Here is a 19,851-nt window from a genome sequence, read left to right on the forward strand (position 1 = left end):
ATGCTCTGCTAGAAATATATTTCTATTTTTCCCCTATTGCCTAATTTAAAGAGACGTTTACATAGATGAAGTGTATATAGTTCGATTGGAAAAGGAAAACTGGAGTCATCTTTCAAATATGCACATTTTTTGTAAAAGGCTTTTATTCTTTCTCTTACCAAGTTATAATGTGAAAGCTGGAGAATTGCCAGTACAATTTTCATCTGGTTACTAAAAACGACTGTTTTATCAAACCACAGAGTCGTAGCACACTATCAAGATAATGAAACTATTTGTTAGCAGAGTGTGGTACAAAATATTATTTACCTCAGTTTATAAATAAGTGCTTCACTATAAGACACATAAAGATACAATTGAAATGGATTTACTAACACACAGCAGCAGAGACTGAATGCAATATTCAGTCTCTGCTGACTGCTGGACAAGGGGTCTCGGGTGCGATTCCTGGGTCGGGTAAAGTACTACTGAAGTCTAGATTTGTGTCCAGTATATGGAAATAGGTTCAACCCCTATTGGACTTGTAGCACAAATGGTGAAAAGTGGGTGTCTGTCCACCTCTGCCTACCCCTTCGGGTATAAAAGGCGTAACGATTTAAACCTTACGATGCATTCTTGCAGATTTAAACGAATTTCAACATCCCTTGTAGGTAGTACCTACCAAGTATCTTTTGTCTTCACAAACTTGAATCTGCATATACCTATATATGTATATCCATACCGCCGTACTCAGAGTCATTTAATGGTTACTCAACCCAGTCCTTAGCAATTGTTACTAAAGAATAGTTTAAGTAATCATTAAATGTCTCTGTCAAAACGGTCTTTATACTACTTACTCATCAACGCAGTGACCAGCCGTGGCAATCCAGCCCTCGTTGATGATGGCACCTCCACATCGGTGCGTGGATGAGAAGCCGAAGTAGGAGGTTCTTCTCACAGACACCTGCCACGGCCAGCGACCGAAGCTCGAGTCTTTGCCGCCCATGATCCTCGACTCTGGACGTGGCCACATGGCTGTTAGACCACATTCTGAAAACAAGAAGAAATATTTGACTTTTGTGTTCATATTAATGACTGCCTCGTTGGTCGAGTGGTCGCTAGTGCGACAAGAGGTCTCGGGTTCGATTCGATCGGACAAAGTATTACGGGGCTTTGTTCAGATTTTCGAAAATGTCTTAGTAGTAGCGCGGAGTCTGGAATTGTACCCAGTATATAGCAATAGGCTCACCCCCTAATGCATGGGACTTATAAAACAAATGGTAAAAAGTGGGTGTACGTTGCATTACCTACGTGCCGTAATCTTTCGGGGATAAAAGGCGTGACGTTGCAAATAAATGTCATAAAAAATAGTGACCCTAATCTCTCTAGCAATCTGATAAAAACAATACTATTTTTTGTTTCTCAGATGCTAAATATTAAGGATTTTCGAAAATACATCAATAGTTGCAGAGATTCCATTTCAATAACCAAATAACATACTACTAAAACCCTATGGGCTCACCACCTATTACATGGGACTTACAACATAAATTGTGAAAAGTGGGTGTACGCAGTGGCATTACGTGCCATAATGTGCACCTCTGCCACCCCTTAATGGATTAAAGGCGTGACGATATGAATAAAACCCTATTCAATAGGAAAATTCTAAAAAGCATTTTCTCATTTTTCAGCTTTCACTACATGAGTATACCTTGGAGATAAACATAAATTATTATACCCATTTGAATGTAACCGTCGGAGTAACACACATTTCCTCTGCATTTGAGTGCACGAGCGAGCTCCAGATACTGCAGATAGAATTATCTAAATGCATTACGAAAATGGTATCTCAATCGTAAATTACACTGGAACTGTGGAAACCATAAAAAGTTTCAAGTACTATTTAATGGCTCTTATAATATAATGCATTTAATGTAAGGGCTCCTAACGGCCCCAAAGATTTGTGAGCAGAATGTACATTTGGGTCGAGTCTATGTAATTTGCATTTGGTCATTTTAATTCTGTGGCTGGCTAAATGGCTTTTAACCCTGGAAAGGAATTCATTGTTGGTGTGGATTTAGAGGGGATTTTAATAAGGGTCTAGTTGTGATAATGAGGTTACCATGATTATTTTACTGATTAAATAATTGAGTATTATGAAGTTGGGCTCGTTTTTGAGTGCTAAAATATGGACGGAATAAGATGTGAACTTCTTTGTTCTGCTTAATTAATAGGAGCAGTTGTTTTAGTCAAAGCTTTTTTTTGAGGGGGTAAAATCATCCAATTTTTTTCCGCCTTGGACGAGACGAATCAGTTTCAGACCCTTCTGACTTAAAATCACCCCGTTACCGTTAGTCATAACCCAGCATTGGACTATCGCGGTCATCATCAGCTATTTGACATTAGCTAGCAATAGCCGATTTTGATACGCCTTGGACTAGACGAGAGGGAGGTCAGACTCTTTCTGACTTAAAACCTCCCAGTTGCTATTCCTGCTTTGCAAGCTGGAGCCGATTTCGTTGAAACTCAGAAAAAATATTGTGCATCTTATAAAGTTATTCCTCTCCTTATAAAGTTACTCGGTAGCCGGTCGGTAGTGGCTTAATTTTTCATCAACCATTACGAAGGAAAATTCAAATCTTCTTTGGAAACCACAACGTCTTAAATGTTAATACACATCTCCATAACAGCTTAACCAAACCATTCCTTAACAAACAGACAGTCAACTTACCAACAGTATTAGTAGCAGACGTTGTCTGAATCGGCGGTGACGTAGACTCTTCGGTCCTGTTAATCATATTGGACGCAGGATCCTTCGGCTTGATGTAGTTCTTATGTGGTTTGCTGGTCGTGGTGGTGAACTTCTTTGTGGGCTTCGGCTTGCCTGCTGGCTTCTCCCAGGACGGTCGAGGCTTCGTGATGAAGGTTGGTTCCGTGGTCGCCTGCCAGTGGATGGTGTTCAGGTTGCTTGGTCTTGATATGAATTGACCTGGTTTAAAGGGTAGTTGATTAGTGATGGTGATGATTTTGGGTGTTGGTTCAAATGAATGATTATTGGGTTTTGTCGAATAGAATAATATTCATAAATGCTTCTTCTATTTTTAAGCCTTTAAGTAACTTAAGTAAAAAATTAATTTAAAATATAGAATTGAAATATAAAATATAGGATTGAAATATAGAACATAGAATATTGAGTCCGGTGTGAAATTTTAAGACATGTAATAGAATGCTACTGTAATTTAATCTGATAAAGTGAATTTTAATAGAACAGTACAATTTAAAAATAATATTTAGTTGAGATTTTGTACACAATTAAAACTTTTGTTATATTGAGTAAACTGACATCTTTCAGTGGACGTTTTATTTACAATGAACTTCTATTTCAGCTTCATTCCTTAGCTGTAAGATTTTGAGTAGGAGGCTTCAACCAACCTCTACGTTTCACACAATTCTAATAGATGGCAGCACTGCAAAAAGTTTGCCAACGTATTCTGAATACAGAAACTAATCTTCAAAGTATAATAATATTGTAATTCTTATCAGATAAGGTTCTTAAATATAAGTATTTAAAACATTATTTCAAACTTTGTATACTATGCTTTGATAGGAATAAAGACTTTTGAGACTATCAATTAAAAAGTAAACAATGAAAACAGTAATTACCTGAGTTGATGCTGTTATCAGCATGTTGCTCCGACACGGCCATCGGCCGCGCTCCAGATAATATGCTAAGACTAGACGAAATCTTATTGTGGGGACTAGTTTCCGCTTCACTGTTCGGCCTATTTACATTTTGGTATTTATTTACACTGTTATAAGGTATTTTATTAACTATATCACTATTTTGTTCGCTACTTGAATCTAAATTTCCTAATGAAGGTAAGTTTATTTCTGGCGGCCGGTAGCTGTACGACGTGGGGGCGCCATCTATTGGTTTGGTCATGAACGACGGCCGCTGAGTTTGCCAGTTCGGCCGTGAAATAGTTTGTGTTGATGTCTCCGGCGGTTGTGTTGTAGTGTGTGCCGTACTAGATGGCGTTGAGTATATCTTTTCAGTAACTGTGACTGGAGGTGCAGGTTCTGAAAAATATTAGAAAATCATATTATAATGTGCAAACACTGTAGTAATTATTTTATTAACGTATTAACCTTTTATAAATTATAATAGCCAACAAGAAAATTTTACTTAAGTTCTTATAATGCTAACAAGATGGCGGTACTTGTATTAAATTAAAGAATAACAAATGTGTTCATTAAAGTCACTACAATATCATTATAATTTTAATATTATATATCACCTTATACCTGATCACTAATTAGGTTAACTGATGTGTTAGTTTATAAGTTAGATAAATGTAAGTTAATGTATAGTTTTCAGCAAGGCTTATTATTATCACCTTATACATGGTAATTCGATTTAAATCGATTAGTCTCATCAGATTTCCTTAGTAGGTATATTTTTTCATAGGTCATTTTTCCTTTGATTACTCCTGGATATCAAAGTCCACCTACCTTCCACATGCACAGGTTTATCTGGCAGCCGACAGCAGGAGCCGAACATGAATCCATCGACGCAGACTCCTGCATGCGTCCCCCCCACTCTGTTGCACTCCTGCACCCACATGCACGCGCCGCGCGCGCCGCCCGCCACGCACGATTTGCGCGACATTTGGTAACCTGGAAATAAGAGAAATTAAGAGTTAATTATAATATGAAGATAATTAGAAAATTATGGTGAAATTAGTGATTGATAGGGTGATTATTGGATTAAAGAAAAATTAAAAACTGGTGTCAAACAATTAATTAGAGTGTCTCTGCATGTGTGTGCGTGTGAAAGAGAAAAAGGTCCCCAATTAACAAGACAATCCAAGATCAGTAATACTTTTAAAAATAAAATGTGATTCAGATTTAACTCAATGCAAATAGGTACAATGGTATTCCAGTGCAATTTTGTGAAAAGAAAATTGCAGTTTAAGTTTGGTTTATCTGCAAAGGAACAAATAAGAAGACGATCACGTCTCACCTTCACCGTCAAAAATATTTATGAAAAGGGTGTACTACAACCTATATTTCAAAGCTTTGAACCGACTACAATCTACCTAGATTGTTACACACAGTGGGTAACGTATAGACACTAATCCCTTTCTAAAAATACCAAACAACAATGCCTTTGAAGCAAGAAAACACGCAGAACACCTCACACTTACCGTTAAAATAGCCTAACTAAATGCATTGTCTATATTCTATTCTATTTTGCTAAAAGATTCTATTTATGGCTTGCAGTAGTATGGACAATCTAATCTGCTAGTCGGTTGCACGTTTCGTTGCCACCCATTGTAGTAAATCATTATGAAGAGGAGCGGGGTGCCAATAAATTTACAAGTGGTGGACTACAAACGGTGTGCCGAAGGCGGTATTTGATCCATCTGTGTAGCTTTTGGTTGTGGAGGTGGAAGTGCAGAAGGTTAGGTTTGGTTTGTGCTTGAATTGTGTATCGTTATACGGGGTGAATAGAAATCGAGGGGTGAATAGGTACAGGAATGGGGTAACTAGATGTTAGCACATTTTCCTGGTGTTAAGTGTAGTGTGAGAAAATTGACAGTAGTAAAGCTAATGTGATGTGTGCATATTAAGCGATATTTTGTGAAGTAAAAACTATCAGACTGAATAAAATCTAAAGGTAAAAACAAAACAAAGCAGCCTAAACAAACTCTAGTGACAACAATTATGATGACACCAACTGATTGATCAGAGAGAGAGAGAGAGAGAAACCGCAAAAAGATTACATGAAATCCAACCTAAAACCCCACACTCAAAAATTAAAAACCCGGACAATACGACGCGACACACCTTCAAAAATACCAACATTTCAACGCACAAAATTGGAATAAGAAATGACGGCGTATAGGGCTGTCGCCCCCACGCCTCGCAATAATCCCTCCTGACTTATGGGTCACAAGTCACGAGTGAAACTCAGACGGAATTACAAACAGGAGATGATTACCCTGTTTCCTTACATTCCTAAATCAACAGCCTTCATTGTTCCTGTCATAAAGGAAAAAACATGTGAGCAAGAAGGTTATTACCGTACGTATAATATTTATTATCATAATTCTCTTTTATTTCTCTCGAGGATTGTTGAGTGGTCTCCTTTTTTGTCAAGTACAGTTGACACACAATTCTAGATATTTTCCTAGTATGATTTATTTAATTACTGATGATGTTAACATGAAATTGTTCATTCCCAACACGTATTATATTAGTTTCATGATAGAGGAAGCCGTGTTACAACATAAGCCGTCCCGTAATATCAAGTTGGTAGCCGTAAAACCATTAGGTAGGTACATAAATGTTTATTTTCACAACTGTAGTTTCTTTTTTGGCCCAATCTTAGAATATTCTCGTGGGACTTTGTCTGGGAAATACACAAAGTGTCCGAGGAAACGAACTGTCCGACTATTACTGACTTTAAGCCAGTTTTTTTTAAGGGCAAAAATCATCCTATTGCTTCTCCCACCTTGGGCGAGGCAAGAGGAGTGTCAGACTCTTACTGACTGAAAACCACCCCGTTTCTACTCCTGCTTTACGAGCCGGAGCCCCAGTAACCTGCTAGGCAGTCCGCAGCTCCGGGTGACTTAAAGCCTCTGGATGTGTCTCACACGCGTACACTAATTACATGCCTATACCAAAATCAACGTGTGAACAAAATAATTTTATGATTGACAATAATAATGGCAATAGTTGTACTTCTGAATTACCTTCTTGATGTTCTGTTAACATCGTTAAAGCGAATTAGTTTCAAGAAGAAATAACAGGTTGGCGTACGTGATATTCGTGATTTTATTGTAATATCGTAAGTATTGAAAACTAAAGCTGTTTCTAAATGCTGTAATGCTTAGGTGTGAGGCTCGTAGTATATATAGGGTAAGCCATTAACTAAATAGGTGATCGTTTTGGTTTGGTATAAGTCCTAAAGAAAGTATATTGACTTAAAGCCCGTAATTATTATTGAACATTATGCTAAAACTTAAAAAAATATCTAAGATCAAATTAAGAACTAAAACTCTTAAAAGTCCCGTTTAATAATAACGACACTATCACATCATACTAACATTATAAATGTGAAAGTTTGTTTGTTTGGATATTTGTCAGTCCATCACATTGAAACTACTGAACACATTTTGATGAAATTTGGTATATAGACAGGGTATGAATTGACTTGGTTGATAGGATACCTTTTATCCTATAAGAACGCGGGCGAAGCCTCTGGCATAAGCTAGTTAACAAACAATAAATAAAAAGGACACTATCGCTTTTGATATTAATCATTTAATTAACCAATCAGATCCATCAATTGAATGACTAGACAACTGGCAATCACTCGAGAAGCATTCCGTTAATTCTTGTATTGATTTTGAACTAAAATACGCTTCATGTACCTAAAATTTGGAAAGGCAATCAATCCTATTCTCATTATCAACACAAAGCATATATTAATAGATACTTCAGACCTTAGATTAGCCTTCTAGTGCTAATAGGTCTTGTAATGTTCATTTGTTTATAGCTAGCAGGCTGTCGCTACTTGACTACTCGATAATTTATGCCTAGGTTCCAATAGACTCTTGTTAAGTGTAATACAGTCTTCAGAATTGAATTAATATTGCTTTATAGAATAAATAAATACGCTTATCTATATTAGTATTTAAAGTCAAAAATATTTATTTCAAATAAACCAGGAATGTACTTTTGAACGTCAAAGCAAATATAATGATATTAAAAATGTCTGTCGGTCAGTCTTTTAAAAAAGCTATTTGCTCGTTCCAAAGTGTAGCGTCCTATGGAGAAGAACAAGCAAGTAAGTTAAGAAGATTAACATCGAAAAACGTAGCCACAGAAAGGATATTTTTTATCGATCATGTCGCAGTACCTATCCATATAATATGTTATAGAGAATAATATGAAATTTCTAAAAAAACATTTAGACAATGCTTTACTAGGCTAGAAAAGACCTTAAAATACTAGAAGCACATTAACAAAGTAACAGCCTATAAGTGGCCACTGGTGACCAAAGGCCTCTCTCTTTTCGCACGGAGAAGGTTTGATCATTAATCACCGCGCTTGCTTAATGCTCAAAAAATACTAGTAGCGCCATCTACTAACAAAAAATGCTGCCATAGTTCTCAAAAAAATATCCAAAACAGCTTCAACCATTCTAGCTTGAGTTTAATATGGGATGTTGCCTTACGCTACGGGCCTACGTTAGGGCGTTAATAATAGACCTATTCTTAGCCCCTCTCATTTAAAAACAGCCTCTGTATAAGGCTTAGAGCTTCGGGCGAGAAGAGCGTACAAGATACGCCTACTATAGAATGCTATTCATTCAAAATACTGGTCTAGTGACCTAGCGTGGCAAATTGAAATTGAAATTGAAATTGAAATTTATTCGAAAAATTTGTACACAAAAAGAGTTACATACATTTCACGTTCAAGTAACATTTACCTTATAATAGTATAATCATAGCCTTAAGATAATCTATTACTACACTTATATTAAATTACAAATACAAATGGTGGTAATTTGGAATAAGAATGTAAAGTAGCGACCTGCCCGAACTAGGTTTATATTAACCTGTGTTTCAGACCATCACTTTACGACGCTTTTTAACTAGGACAATATTTGTTTATGTTAACCGGATATAAAAGTAATATATTAATAACTACGAGAATAAGCATAATTATACGTAAGAGGAGCCTATGTTAATATTACAAGTACTTGCACTACCTAAATAATGCAATCAATCCAAAATTTCTAGAAGTTTCTCTGTGTCTGTGTAATTGAGTGTTGCTAAATATTCTGATATTAAATAACTACATTTTTTGCAACTAACACTATAGAAGTCTAACAATTTGTTAAGTTTATTATATAGGAAAGGACCTAAAAAAACATAAAAGCGCCTAGCAAACGCATGTTTAGTTTGGGGCTTTGTGCAAACTAAGTCCTTCCTTCTCTTGTCAGAGGGTACTGGAACAAAAGGAAGTGCAGTGTGTTGGTGGAGAATTATATTAAGAATAAATAATTGCCGAACTGTTAGCACGTTACATACCTTATAAAGCTCATGTGTAGGAAATCTAAAGGGGCGAAATGTGGCAACCTTTAAAATTGCTCTTTGAGCACGCTCGAGAGGTAGTAGAGTTGATTTTGCAGCTCCACCCCAGGAGGTTATGCAGTATGTAAGAATAGATTGACACAAAGCTAAATAGACCTGTTTTATTAATTTGTAGTCGGCTATATTACGTAAATTTTTAAAAACATATATTAATTTGCGTACTCTCGTACACAGTAACTCGATATGTTTACGGAAATTCAGATTTGTGTCAATCGTAACACCTAGATATTTTACTTGGTCAGCTTTGGCTAAAGTGGGGCAAGAGCATGCAGTATCAGCGTTTGTGCTACAATTGTGCGCGTAAATGTTTATGTTGCTAAGCGCAGTATTTCTCATTGAGAATAAAATGTATTTTGTTTTATCGGGATTTAATGTTAGTAGATTATTCTGGAGCCAGTTAGTCACAATGTTAAAGCCCTTCTGAGCATGTTCATAAACCTCTTCTTTTGATTTAGCCGAGAACAATATTGCCGTGTCATCCGCATAAGACATTATGATACCATTATGGATTGACTGGCTGCAGAGGTCATTTATATAGATTAAGAATAAGGTAGGACCCAAAATACTGCCTTGAGGAATGCCAAAACCACTATTTTCAAGTTCAGTACTTGTTTGTTGGCCAATTTTAACACATTGAAGTCGATTGCTAAGATAATCTGAGAATAGTAGAAGTTGTGTTCCTCTTATCCCAATTGTTTCAAGCTTGTGCAATAGTAAAGAATTAGAAATAGTGTCGAAGGCTTTCGCGAGGTCTAGAAAGATCCCAATTGTGTGCATACCATTATCCAGATTGGTACTGATGTAATTAGTCAGTTTGTGTACTGCTTGTGCAGTTGATCTTTTGGGTCTAAAGCCAAATTGATTATTTGAAAGAAGTTTATTGTCTTCCAGATATTTTATTAACCTATTGTTAATTAATTTTTCTAAAAGTTTTGAGAGACCTGACAGTACTGAGATGGGCCTGTAGTTATCCACACAGTTTTTATCTCCAGCCTTAAATACAGGTGTTACCACTGATTTTTTGAGCAATTTAGGAAAAATTCCTTCAGACAGACAGATCTGAAAAATGTGGGTTAGCGGAGGGGCAAGAAAGTATTTATATGTTTTTAGTATATTATTAGGAATGTTATCCCACCCAGTAGCACAATTATCCTTGAGCCCGTTAATTATTCCCATTACTTCATCGATGTCGGTATTTAGGAAAACAAAAGAATTCGACGTAGATTTTGACATTAGATTTTTTGTGGAATGTCCAACATACTTCAACGATTTTTCAGCAAGATTTTTGCCTATGTTAGCAAAAAAATTGTTTACTTTATTAGTTGCTTCGGACGGCGTTACATCAGTAGATAGTAAAACCAGCGGAGGTTCCGGATTTTTATATCTAAGTGTATTTCTTTTAATAAATTTCCACACCAGTTTACTGCTTTTTCCAGCCTTCTGTAATTCACTTCTGTCATATTGATTTTTTATTCTTTTTAAAAGATTATTACAGAAATTTCGATACCTTTTATAAGTGATAGAAAGTATTTCGTTCTCAGGTGCATGTTTTGATTTTTGGTGAAGTCTATCTCTGTGTCTTATACAACGAACTAGTCCTGGCGTGACCCATGGTTTAAGACAGCTATACTTTCTAGGCATCGTCTTAGTAATCGTATTTTGTCTAATTACATTTTGTAGCGAAATTATGAAATAACTTAAAGAAAAATTTACATCAGTTGAATTAAAAACTGGGTCAAAATTAATGCCTCGTATGTCAGATTCGAGTGTTGTCATATTGAACTTAGTGTAGCTACGCATGCAGTTTAATCTAGGTGAATTTATATGTAACGTTAGTAAAACAGCTTGGTGATCTGTAAGCGAGGAATTAATAACAAATGTTTTTGATGGATTTTTTGATTTAAGAATGATATGATCTAAGCATGAGCCGCTCTGATGCGTGGTATGATAGTGCGCTGGCAAAAGCCCATGAAATGAACAAATATTCAGATAACTATGAGCATGAGCATCGGTTTTGCCGGGGGCAATGTTTATATTCATATCACCCACAAGGATAATGTTTTTATAAGATGATAAGTATTTTAAGTTAGTATCTAGTGAACCTAAGAAACTGTCCAGATTTTGGGATGGGGGCCGATAAATAGCCATGACCACCGTATCAGGGTTAATTTTAATTATTAGACAATTACTATCCTGGGATACAGGTTCTTCCTTGGTTGTTTGTAAGTTATTTTTTATATAAACTACAAGTCCATCGTTTTGGTTAATATTTCTCTCAGTTTTATATGAGTAATAACCGTCCAGTGTTGGTAAGTTGAGTTTCTGTTTGGATAACCAACATTCTGTTAAAACAATAACATCACTACTTATGTCAAGCCTTTGTAAGAGTACCTCAAAGCCATGCATGTTACGGTTTATGCTGCGAATATTTTGGGTGAGCAGGGTGAGCGTTTTGTTACTCGAAGGAAGAAGATGTTTGCAGTCTTCAACATCGCAAGTATTAGATTCAGACACAGAGAAACTATCCAGATCACAGATTAGTTGATTGCTCATACTAGTTGCAAACTAAGACTTAACTATAAATATAAAGTAAACTGCCTTTTTATGTGCCTACTAGCTATGTATTAGGTGGCGCTCTTAGACGCCTTCATAGTCAATAGAATTAATATAGTTCATCTCTGCATATTTACGTGCAGGGCAGGTTACATCCCCAGTAGGATGGTCACATTTCCTCTTATAGCGTTTGCACGTCGCACATGTAGGGGAAGAGCTGCTGTTGCATTCCTTGCCTGAGTGTCCAGGTTCTCCACAATGGTTGCATGTTGGGCTAGTTTCTCGGCAAAACTTGGCTGCGTGTCCAAACTGTTGGCAATTGAAGCACCTGGTCACGACAGTGAAATCTCTTACAGGACACGATGTCCAGTTAATAAAAATTCGGCCTTGACTTATTATAATTTTCCTGATACTGGCGGGAAGTTCCACGATGTAGTTACAGGAAGGGAGGCCTTTTTTCCCCGATTTATGGCTCAATTTAACGGACTCATGGAAGGACTCACGAGTTATGTTCAGTGCCTTATCAGAAAGGTTTTGCTCATAAATGCAGTCAAAAACCTCCTTGTCCGTTAGTGCTACTGGGACACCAATAATTGCGACCCTCGGGCGTCTTTTTGATGGTTCTTCTACCGTCAGGCCTGAGGAAACTAACTTCTCCGATTTCTTCAGCTTTTCGATATCTCCTTTACTTTCAGTGCTAATGACAACACCGCCATTTCTTACTTTTTTCATTCCACGTACATGCAGCTTAAGTTGCTCGGGCGAGATAATTTTTTGTACAAGCGATTTGGTGTCATCACTTGTTTTAGTCTTATCGCAGGGATAAATAGCGACTGAGCTTAAATTTGCAGGACGGATGAAGCTTAAATTGAAGATCTTAACGGTTGGGATAGTTTAGAAACCTACAGAAAATATGAAGAACAGTGAAGAGAGATTTCGTATCATTAAATAGGGATGATGACGAGGTATGAACATCAAAAATCTATTTAATCCGTCAGTTAGATAATGAAAAAATATTGGATATGTATTTTTTATGTCGTCATATAAGGTAACAGTACTTAGATAATCATACCTAGAAGTGACGCCACCGTCAGTATAAACCGGTAACGAGCAGACGGATCACCTGATGATAAGCAATCGCCGCGGCCCATTTACACCCTAAAAATCAGAGGCGTTATAAGTGCATTGCCGGCTTGAATTTAAGGCTTGTTGGAGAACAGGGAATGGGAAGATTGGGAAGGGGGTTTTTAGCTCTCCGGTAACCACACTCACACAACGCAAGCGTTGTTTCACGTCGGTTTTCTGTGAGGCCGTGGTATCACTTCGGTCGAACCGGCCCATAAGTGCCGAAGCATGTCGCTCTCACACTTACAAGCTTACATTATAAAAAGGTCTATAACTAGTAGGTGTATGTAGTATTTGTGACCTAAATAACAAAACTATTTTTAGATACCTCATTTCAGAAGAAGGTAAGCTGCAGCTATGTTTTAAAGTGCAAGGCCGGCCGCTTCTAGGAAAATGGGTGCTCTTGAGAAATGAACGTAGTTCGGAGAGAATGCTATTCAGTCATAGATGTCTATATATGTAATATATGAAACTGACGTAGTATTAGAGAGTTTCGACTGAAAAATGGGCTTACTCACGTAACTTGACGAGGAACTCGACTAGTTTCAAGCTATGCTTGAGGCTCATATTCATGAGCACTATGAGTAGACACGCTGTGCAGTAGAAGCGCGACGGTCGTGTAGCATGGCTTGAAACTAGTCTAGTAATTTAGCATGTTTCACGAAAGTTATAATAAAATTACTTTGATATTAATTTAGTCTTGTGTATAATTGAAAGTAGGTATCTATACCTATAAAAGCTAAAATATAAAAGTGTTTGCTTATTTAAGCGTATTATAACATGCGCACCTCATTATGGATTTAAACAAATTAATATCAACGTTTGTTTCTAATTTGTAAATACTTTACTGTCAACAATACATTACTCAAACTACCTCCAAGTAAGATAGATCGAAACCAATCCCCAACAACTTAAATCACATTGCACAATAAACATAGCTTATCTTGTTCTACACAGATCTTTACGTACTAACTCAAATTGTACGCGATTTAGTCAAAGTTATCAATAAATATCAACCAATAAACATGACTGTCACCAATGGCTGTGGTATCAGATTTTCCGCAGTATTATGTACCAATAACGATAAATAAATAATATGTCAGTGTAGCTTGTGGTACAGTTCGAGTTAAATGTTTGTTAGATTTTGAGAAAATTTGGATTTTTTTGGATTTTTTCTTTTTTTTCTGGAACACGCAGGTAAACGAGCATACGTATCACCTGATGGTAAGCAATCGCCGCCGCCCAGGGACACTTGAAACACCAAGCTTTTTGGGGTTGGGAATTTAAGGGTTGTTGGGAAATCGGAGATTGGGAAGGGAGGAATTGGTGAATTTTGCTTTATATTGGCGAATTTTTTAATGATCGACTGCATGCTTAATGTGGTGGCTGGTCCAATTCCCGCACGGAGCAACTCTTGATCCATAAATTCGGGTCTAGGTATCATGTGTATGTGAACTTGTATGTTTGTAAACGCAGCTACGATACAGGAGAAAATCCTAGTGTGGCAACGTTTAAAAAAGTGTCAAATTAATGTTGTGTTGTTCACAAGTTATTCTCTAAAATGCTTCGTTGTGACATGTGGGGAAGCCTTCGAGTTTCAAAAACATAAATAGCTGCAGTTATGTCCCACTGCGGGATTAGATAGGCCTTTTCTATATATGAGGGTTCACCATAATTTCCGGGCTTAGATTTAAGTCGTCAACTGTACTCGTTCCTCTTCAAACTGAACACAGTACGAAGAGCTCAAGTCGTATTTTGCTAGAACTGGGATTTTCATCGAGAAATAATTTTCTAGAGGCGATAAATTGCAAGTAATATATTGTGAGTTAGTGCGGACTTCTGCTACCGGTTCGCGATCGTGTGGCTTAAGGTAGAGGTGGGAGATCGGAGAATTGAAATGATTTATGTTGTCTTAGGATATTTTTAGTTTAAAAAATGCTATTCTTGAAATAAAAATGTAAGGGTGAGTCTTGTTGGAAGAAAGTGCAGTTTATGAGAATAAGTTCGTATTTTTACGTCGGGTAAAATATTTTTTTCTTCTATTGGTATAAGCTGGCAAACAAGCAAACGGATAACCTGATGGTATAAACAATCGCCGCCACCTATGATCACCTAAAACACCAGAGGCATTGTAAGTGCGTTGTGGAAGTGGAATCGATTGGTCCTCCGTCGGGGCTTAAAGTTTGAACATTTTTAGATAAACACCGAGTCACCTCATCATATAAATAATATACAGCTTAAGAGATTGCTTAAAGACAGTCTCTAAAAATCAATATTAGAGTAGTTTTGAAAGGGAAGAAAATACACTACCTGAACATACTTATAAAAACAAATACCAATCGCTTATCGTTCACAAACTAAACCGTATCAACCAGCTTGTTCTGTAGAACTTCATCGATGCGATCGGCGCACGCGACGCCGGGGGAAAGTGTGTGCTCAGCTTACAATCATATTTACTTATCCTGACGATGATTTTCTCTTACTGAGTGGACAGGACTCGTCATTTTATGTGATAGGTTTGAATATGTATGGCAATAGTTGATAACGGTAGTAGATATGAGATGACTTAAGTGATGACGAACGGAGTGGTTTAGTTTTGTGTGTAAATGTATTATGTCTGATCTCCATTTTGTAACTAATTTTAGTTTTAATTAAGATAGCTTTACAGTTTTTAAAATATTGTAAAGAACAAGTAGATTTGGTGTAAAACTGTAAAGCTCACTATAGAGTTTTTCTTTCTTAATAGCCTTTTAATACATTTTATTGATGATCCAATTGCTTTGTAAAGTCCTAGTTATAGCCTACCTTTTCTGCTAAATAACATAATATAACTTAAACTTAACATAACTTGACATCTAATAAACAAGCTTATCTTTATAATAAAAATAAAATATAATAACATTTAACAAAACATTACTAGGACACTTTCGTAATGACCCCACTTACAAAATATTAGTTTTTACCAATAAACAAAGAAAACGGAATAAAACATTCAAACAGACAAACAAACAAGCAAACCGCAAAACAAATATGGCGGCGAGAGACACAGGTGTTGCTTATCTCATCACTAATTAAGGCAAGGGAAACTATGTCGGCAGCCTAGTCCAATTTATTTATGTTGAGTATATACTATGTTATACTACTGATCTAGTTAGGTCCGATCTGAATTAAGATTTGTTGCTAGCTGATAGTAGAATCGGGGTGTAAACGAAACGCTTCCAAAGTCGCAAACAGGTGATGGTCAAAAACTAATTTAATTTTCAAAAAATTAAGGAATTCAATGTTTATTATAATAATAGTTGTAATCAACTGCTTAAGGCTGATGTTGAATGAATGAAACGAAAATTACAATAAAAACGTTCAACGCAGCAATTAACTTGTCATTTAAATAAATTTGATCTTTAAAAATCATAAGTATGAGTTAATAAAGTCAATATAAAAAAACCGACGGGTGACCAGCGCGCGGTCCGCTTCAGTTGTATTTGCGGCGCCCCGCGCTTCAAGCGTTCAGTCAGCAAGTTGGAAGCGCGCAGGGCTAACTTACTGCTCGCAGACAGGGAACCAGGCGCAAGCGAAACAACGCCGTAAGCACGCTTGCAGCTAGCAGTAGCCACAATCGGAAATAACATATTGCCGGAGCCGAGCCGGAACCGTGCTTGTTAAGTGTGTACCTTTATAACCCGTACACCTCTATTTATACGTTTGAAAAATAAAATCTATAAGTAAACAATCCTGTTCTCCATTAGAAGCACAATAGTCACAATTTCCATATAATTCCGTTGCACAATTGCCTCGATTCCGTTTCTTACGATCCTTTCCCTGAGTGATGGGAGATGGTACATCCCGCCTGCGCTGTGTATTCCCCGCGGAAGCTCATTTTACGTCTACACTGTCGAGATTGCGACGGGGACTGTGGTTCTCAAAGTTAGTTCGTAGTAGTATTGTTTTAAGATTGGAAAATACTTAAAAGGTTTTATTTTAGTTTTTCTTATATAAATTAATCTTGAAAATTCGTGGAACTCTTTGTAATATTTAAATAACCCCTTTCTACTACTACATGCATAATAATAATTATGAATACAATACATGTATACACCAAAATTATATTATTCATTACAATTCTTTGTCTGTCTGTCTGTTTCGGCCAATCTCAAAATTCCAAGCTCTTTCGATCCAAAAAATTATTCGAAAAACTATTATAGGTAATTTCGTTTTTAGGTTTCAATTCGCATTGCTGTGCAATAAAATAATATATGTACAAGTCTCATTGTATCACGAAATGTAACCTAACCTATTTTCCTTTTATATTTTTAGTCTTAAAATACACCGAATTCTATAAAAGTTTGACAATCACTGGCGAAGGATGTGTTTATTTTGTTTACAACGTCATCTAAACCTTTGTATTTGTTCGCTTCCGTCTGTTGATTTTCATATCTGCCGTCCGTAATGAACTGTTTGTTGTTTCACACAAAATTATATTATTTTTATCAAGAACAAGCTACTGCAGTTGTCTACCACTGATGATATATATTAATATACCTATCTAAGATTAGATACTGATATATCTAAGTTAGTTATAGTTCTCATCAGTTAGGCTAGAAAATACAAAGGCTTTGTTTCTTATTCAAATAGAATAATGGATTAAAAAATTATTAAATTCTTCTTTCAGTATAGCACATAAAATATACAAAAAAACTCTTCAAGTAGGTATATCGTATATTTGTGAATATAGGCTAAAATACGCTGAAATAATTATTGTGCCGTAATGTGCGCCTCTGCCCACCCCTTCGGGTATAAAAGGCGTGACGTTGCACACACGCTGAAATAATCCTCACTTGGTAAATTATAATTCTTTTCACTTTCCCAAATCGTAGTTCCAAAACAAAAAAAACTCTTGTAAATAAAAATGCTCAGCCGTAGTAGTGATATCAATTAACAAAGGGACGAGAAAAGAAAAATATGAAAGTAACACGTTACTAAAGACTGGAAAAATGTTTCAATATTTTCCTTCAAATAGAAAATATTATTCAGAAGAATCCTCTGAAATATCCCACAAAAGATAAATCGGAAGGTCACGAAAAAGGTCCAGAGGCTTTTATCAAAAACTTCATCTTGAGGAAAACACCAGGAAAATGGCCTCCACGTACATTATAAGTCGTAACAAACTTCACAGGGAATAACAAAATATCTGTGCCCTTAGTATGAGTTTACTTTACGTTTAAAATAATTGAAACGAGAGCGCGTTCGGCGCTCTGATTGGCAGGCACGAATAAACCAACCAATCAGAGCGCCGAACGCGCACTCATTACGATTACTTTAAACGTGAAGCAAACTCGTATTAAGGTTACTGGTTTTACCTCTGTAACGTCCAAAAATACTTTAAAATATTTAACACCTCATCTCACTGACAGGTTCAATAAGCATCCACCTTTCCAAACCCGTCAGACGGTTAACAGAATCCAATTACAAAAATGGACTTTACTGCTCTAATTTAAAGGGTGAAATCACTTCGAAATGTAGGCTGTCAATTAAGGCAAGTCTCGTCCCTTGTCGCGCTTGATTTATGAATGAACACGAAAGGAATAACCGTTGATTCCCTTTGGACTCGAACTTTCCCTTTCAAGCGATTACGTGACTTGTATCGCCAGAACTTGCGCATCCATTGACGCGAATAAATCAATGTCAATGTTACATCATAGTAGGTTGACGGCAATGAATACGGAATGATTCGGAAAAGTCGATTGTCTTGGGACGGTAGTTGTTGAATAATCATGAGGTTGTATGAATGGGGCTTGAATAATGTAAGGTGAAGGTTGGCAGTCTCAAAGGACAACGTTTTTTGGTTGAACGTGAATATGGAAAAGTGGGATTTACTTTTCCTTTTAATTTGAACGAGCAAATGGTTAATGAAAGGTTCAGCTGATTAGTTTCGATTGTGTACTAAGCTTAAAAGGTTGGTGGAAAAGGCGTTTGGTTTTATTACAGGTGTTGAGGCCGAATTTGTTTAGTGAATTATTAAGTAAAACACTCTCTGTGGAAATGAAAATGTTTTAATTATATATTTGGCCGTAAAAGAGGTACTTGTTGTCCCTCTTTTATTATGTTACTAGATTTCTACCGTGGTTTTTCTTATATCAAGAATTTGGGAACATTGTAAAATTCTACATTAAATAAAAAAGCAATATACTTACTAGGTTGTCGGAAAATTTTAGGTTATCTGAGATATTTTATTTTTCCAATGAAAATGTTTAAAGAATAATATTCAATCATACTTTCAATGAAGAATCCATTCAATCATTTAGAAATCTGACGATGAAAATCCGTTTCTTTAAACACGTAACATTATCTATTTTCTTTCGCCTTATAAAGAAAATTTCTTGCATTTTATTATCTCAACATAATGCCGACTAGGTAATACATGCACAAACCTAGGATACCTTAATCTAGATGATCGTTGGAGAGCATTAATTACTCTGATTAACACCAGTTTTTAATTAGACCTCTCTGTTAAATTGCTCGCTATTTGCAGATTTAATTAGAAGAAAACTGGTGTACTTAGAAGGTTTAAATAAGAGTTAATGTTAAGCTGTTCTTTGAATAGAAATTTTAGCTTTCTTATAGTGCTTAGAAACTGAGGTTACCAATTTTGTTCTAATGTAGTAAGTTCATATATTTTAAACCTATTACTATTCTACTAATTATAAATGCGAAAGTTTGTATGTTTGTTACTCCTTCACGTCAAAACGACTGAAGAGATCGAAATGAAATTTGGAACAGCGGTAGATAATGGTCTGTAATAACATAGACTACTGATGACTTTGTGAAAAGGATAATCAGCAAACACCATTAGAAATAAACGAAACGAATAAGTTGATCTCAGAATGGATCAAACAAAATATTTGCTCATAGCTCAAATCCCACAAAAAGACAACGTAACAATATTTGCAAAAGAGGTTCAAGTAATACGTAAGCAACAATAGACTGATAACAACAACAATGCCGACAGATGTGACAATCCATTCATCTGAAA

General features: G+C 36.2%; 1 protein-coding gene across 2 annotated transcripts in view; it reads right to left on the minus strand.

Moving 5' to 3' along the window:
* Positions 1–19,851, minus strand: part of LOC118282013 (serine proteinase stubble) — a 160,875-nt gene that overhangs the window by 4,393 nt on the left and 136,631 nt on the right. For both annotated transcript variants that reach the window (XM_050707356.1, XM_050707357.1), the window contains exons 4-7: positions 4,489–4,653; positions 3,640–4,056; positions 2,708–2,965; positions 834–1,026 (exon numbers count right to left, since the gene is read on the minus strand). In XM_050707356.1, coding sequence (XP_050563313.1) covers positions 834–1,026; positions 2,708–2,965; positions 3,640–4,056; positions 4,489–4,653 — 1,033 coding nt within the window. The remainder of the gene's footprint in view (positions 1–833; positions 1,027–2,707; positions 2,966–3,639; positions 4,057–4,488; positions 4,654–19,851) is intronic.

The sequence above is a fragment of the Spodoptera frugiperda genome, chromosome 31 (genome assembly GCF_023101765.2).
Source record: "Spodoptera frugiperda isolate SF20-4 chromosome 31, AGI-APGP_CSIRO_Sfru_2.0, whole genome shotgun sequence".
NCBI classification, from domain to species: Eukaryota; Metazoa; Arthropoda; class Insecta; order Lepidoptera; family Noctuidae; genus Spodoptera; species Spodoptera frugiperda.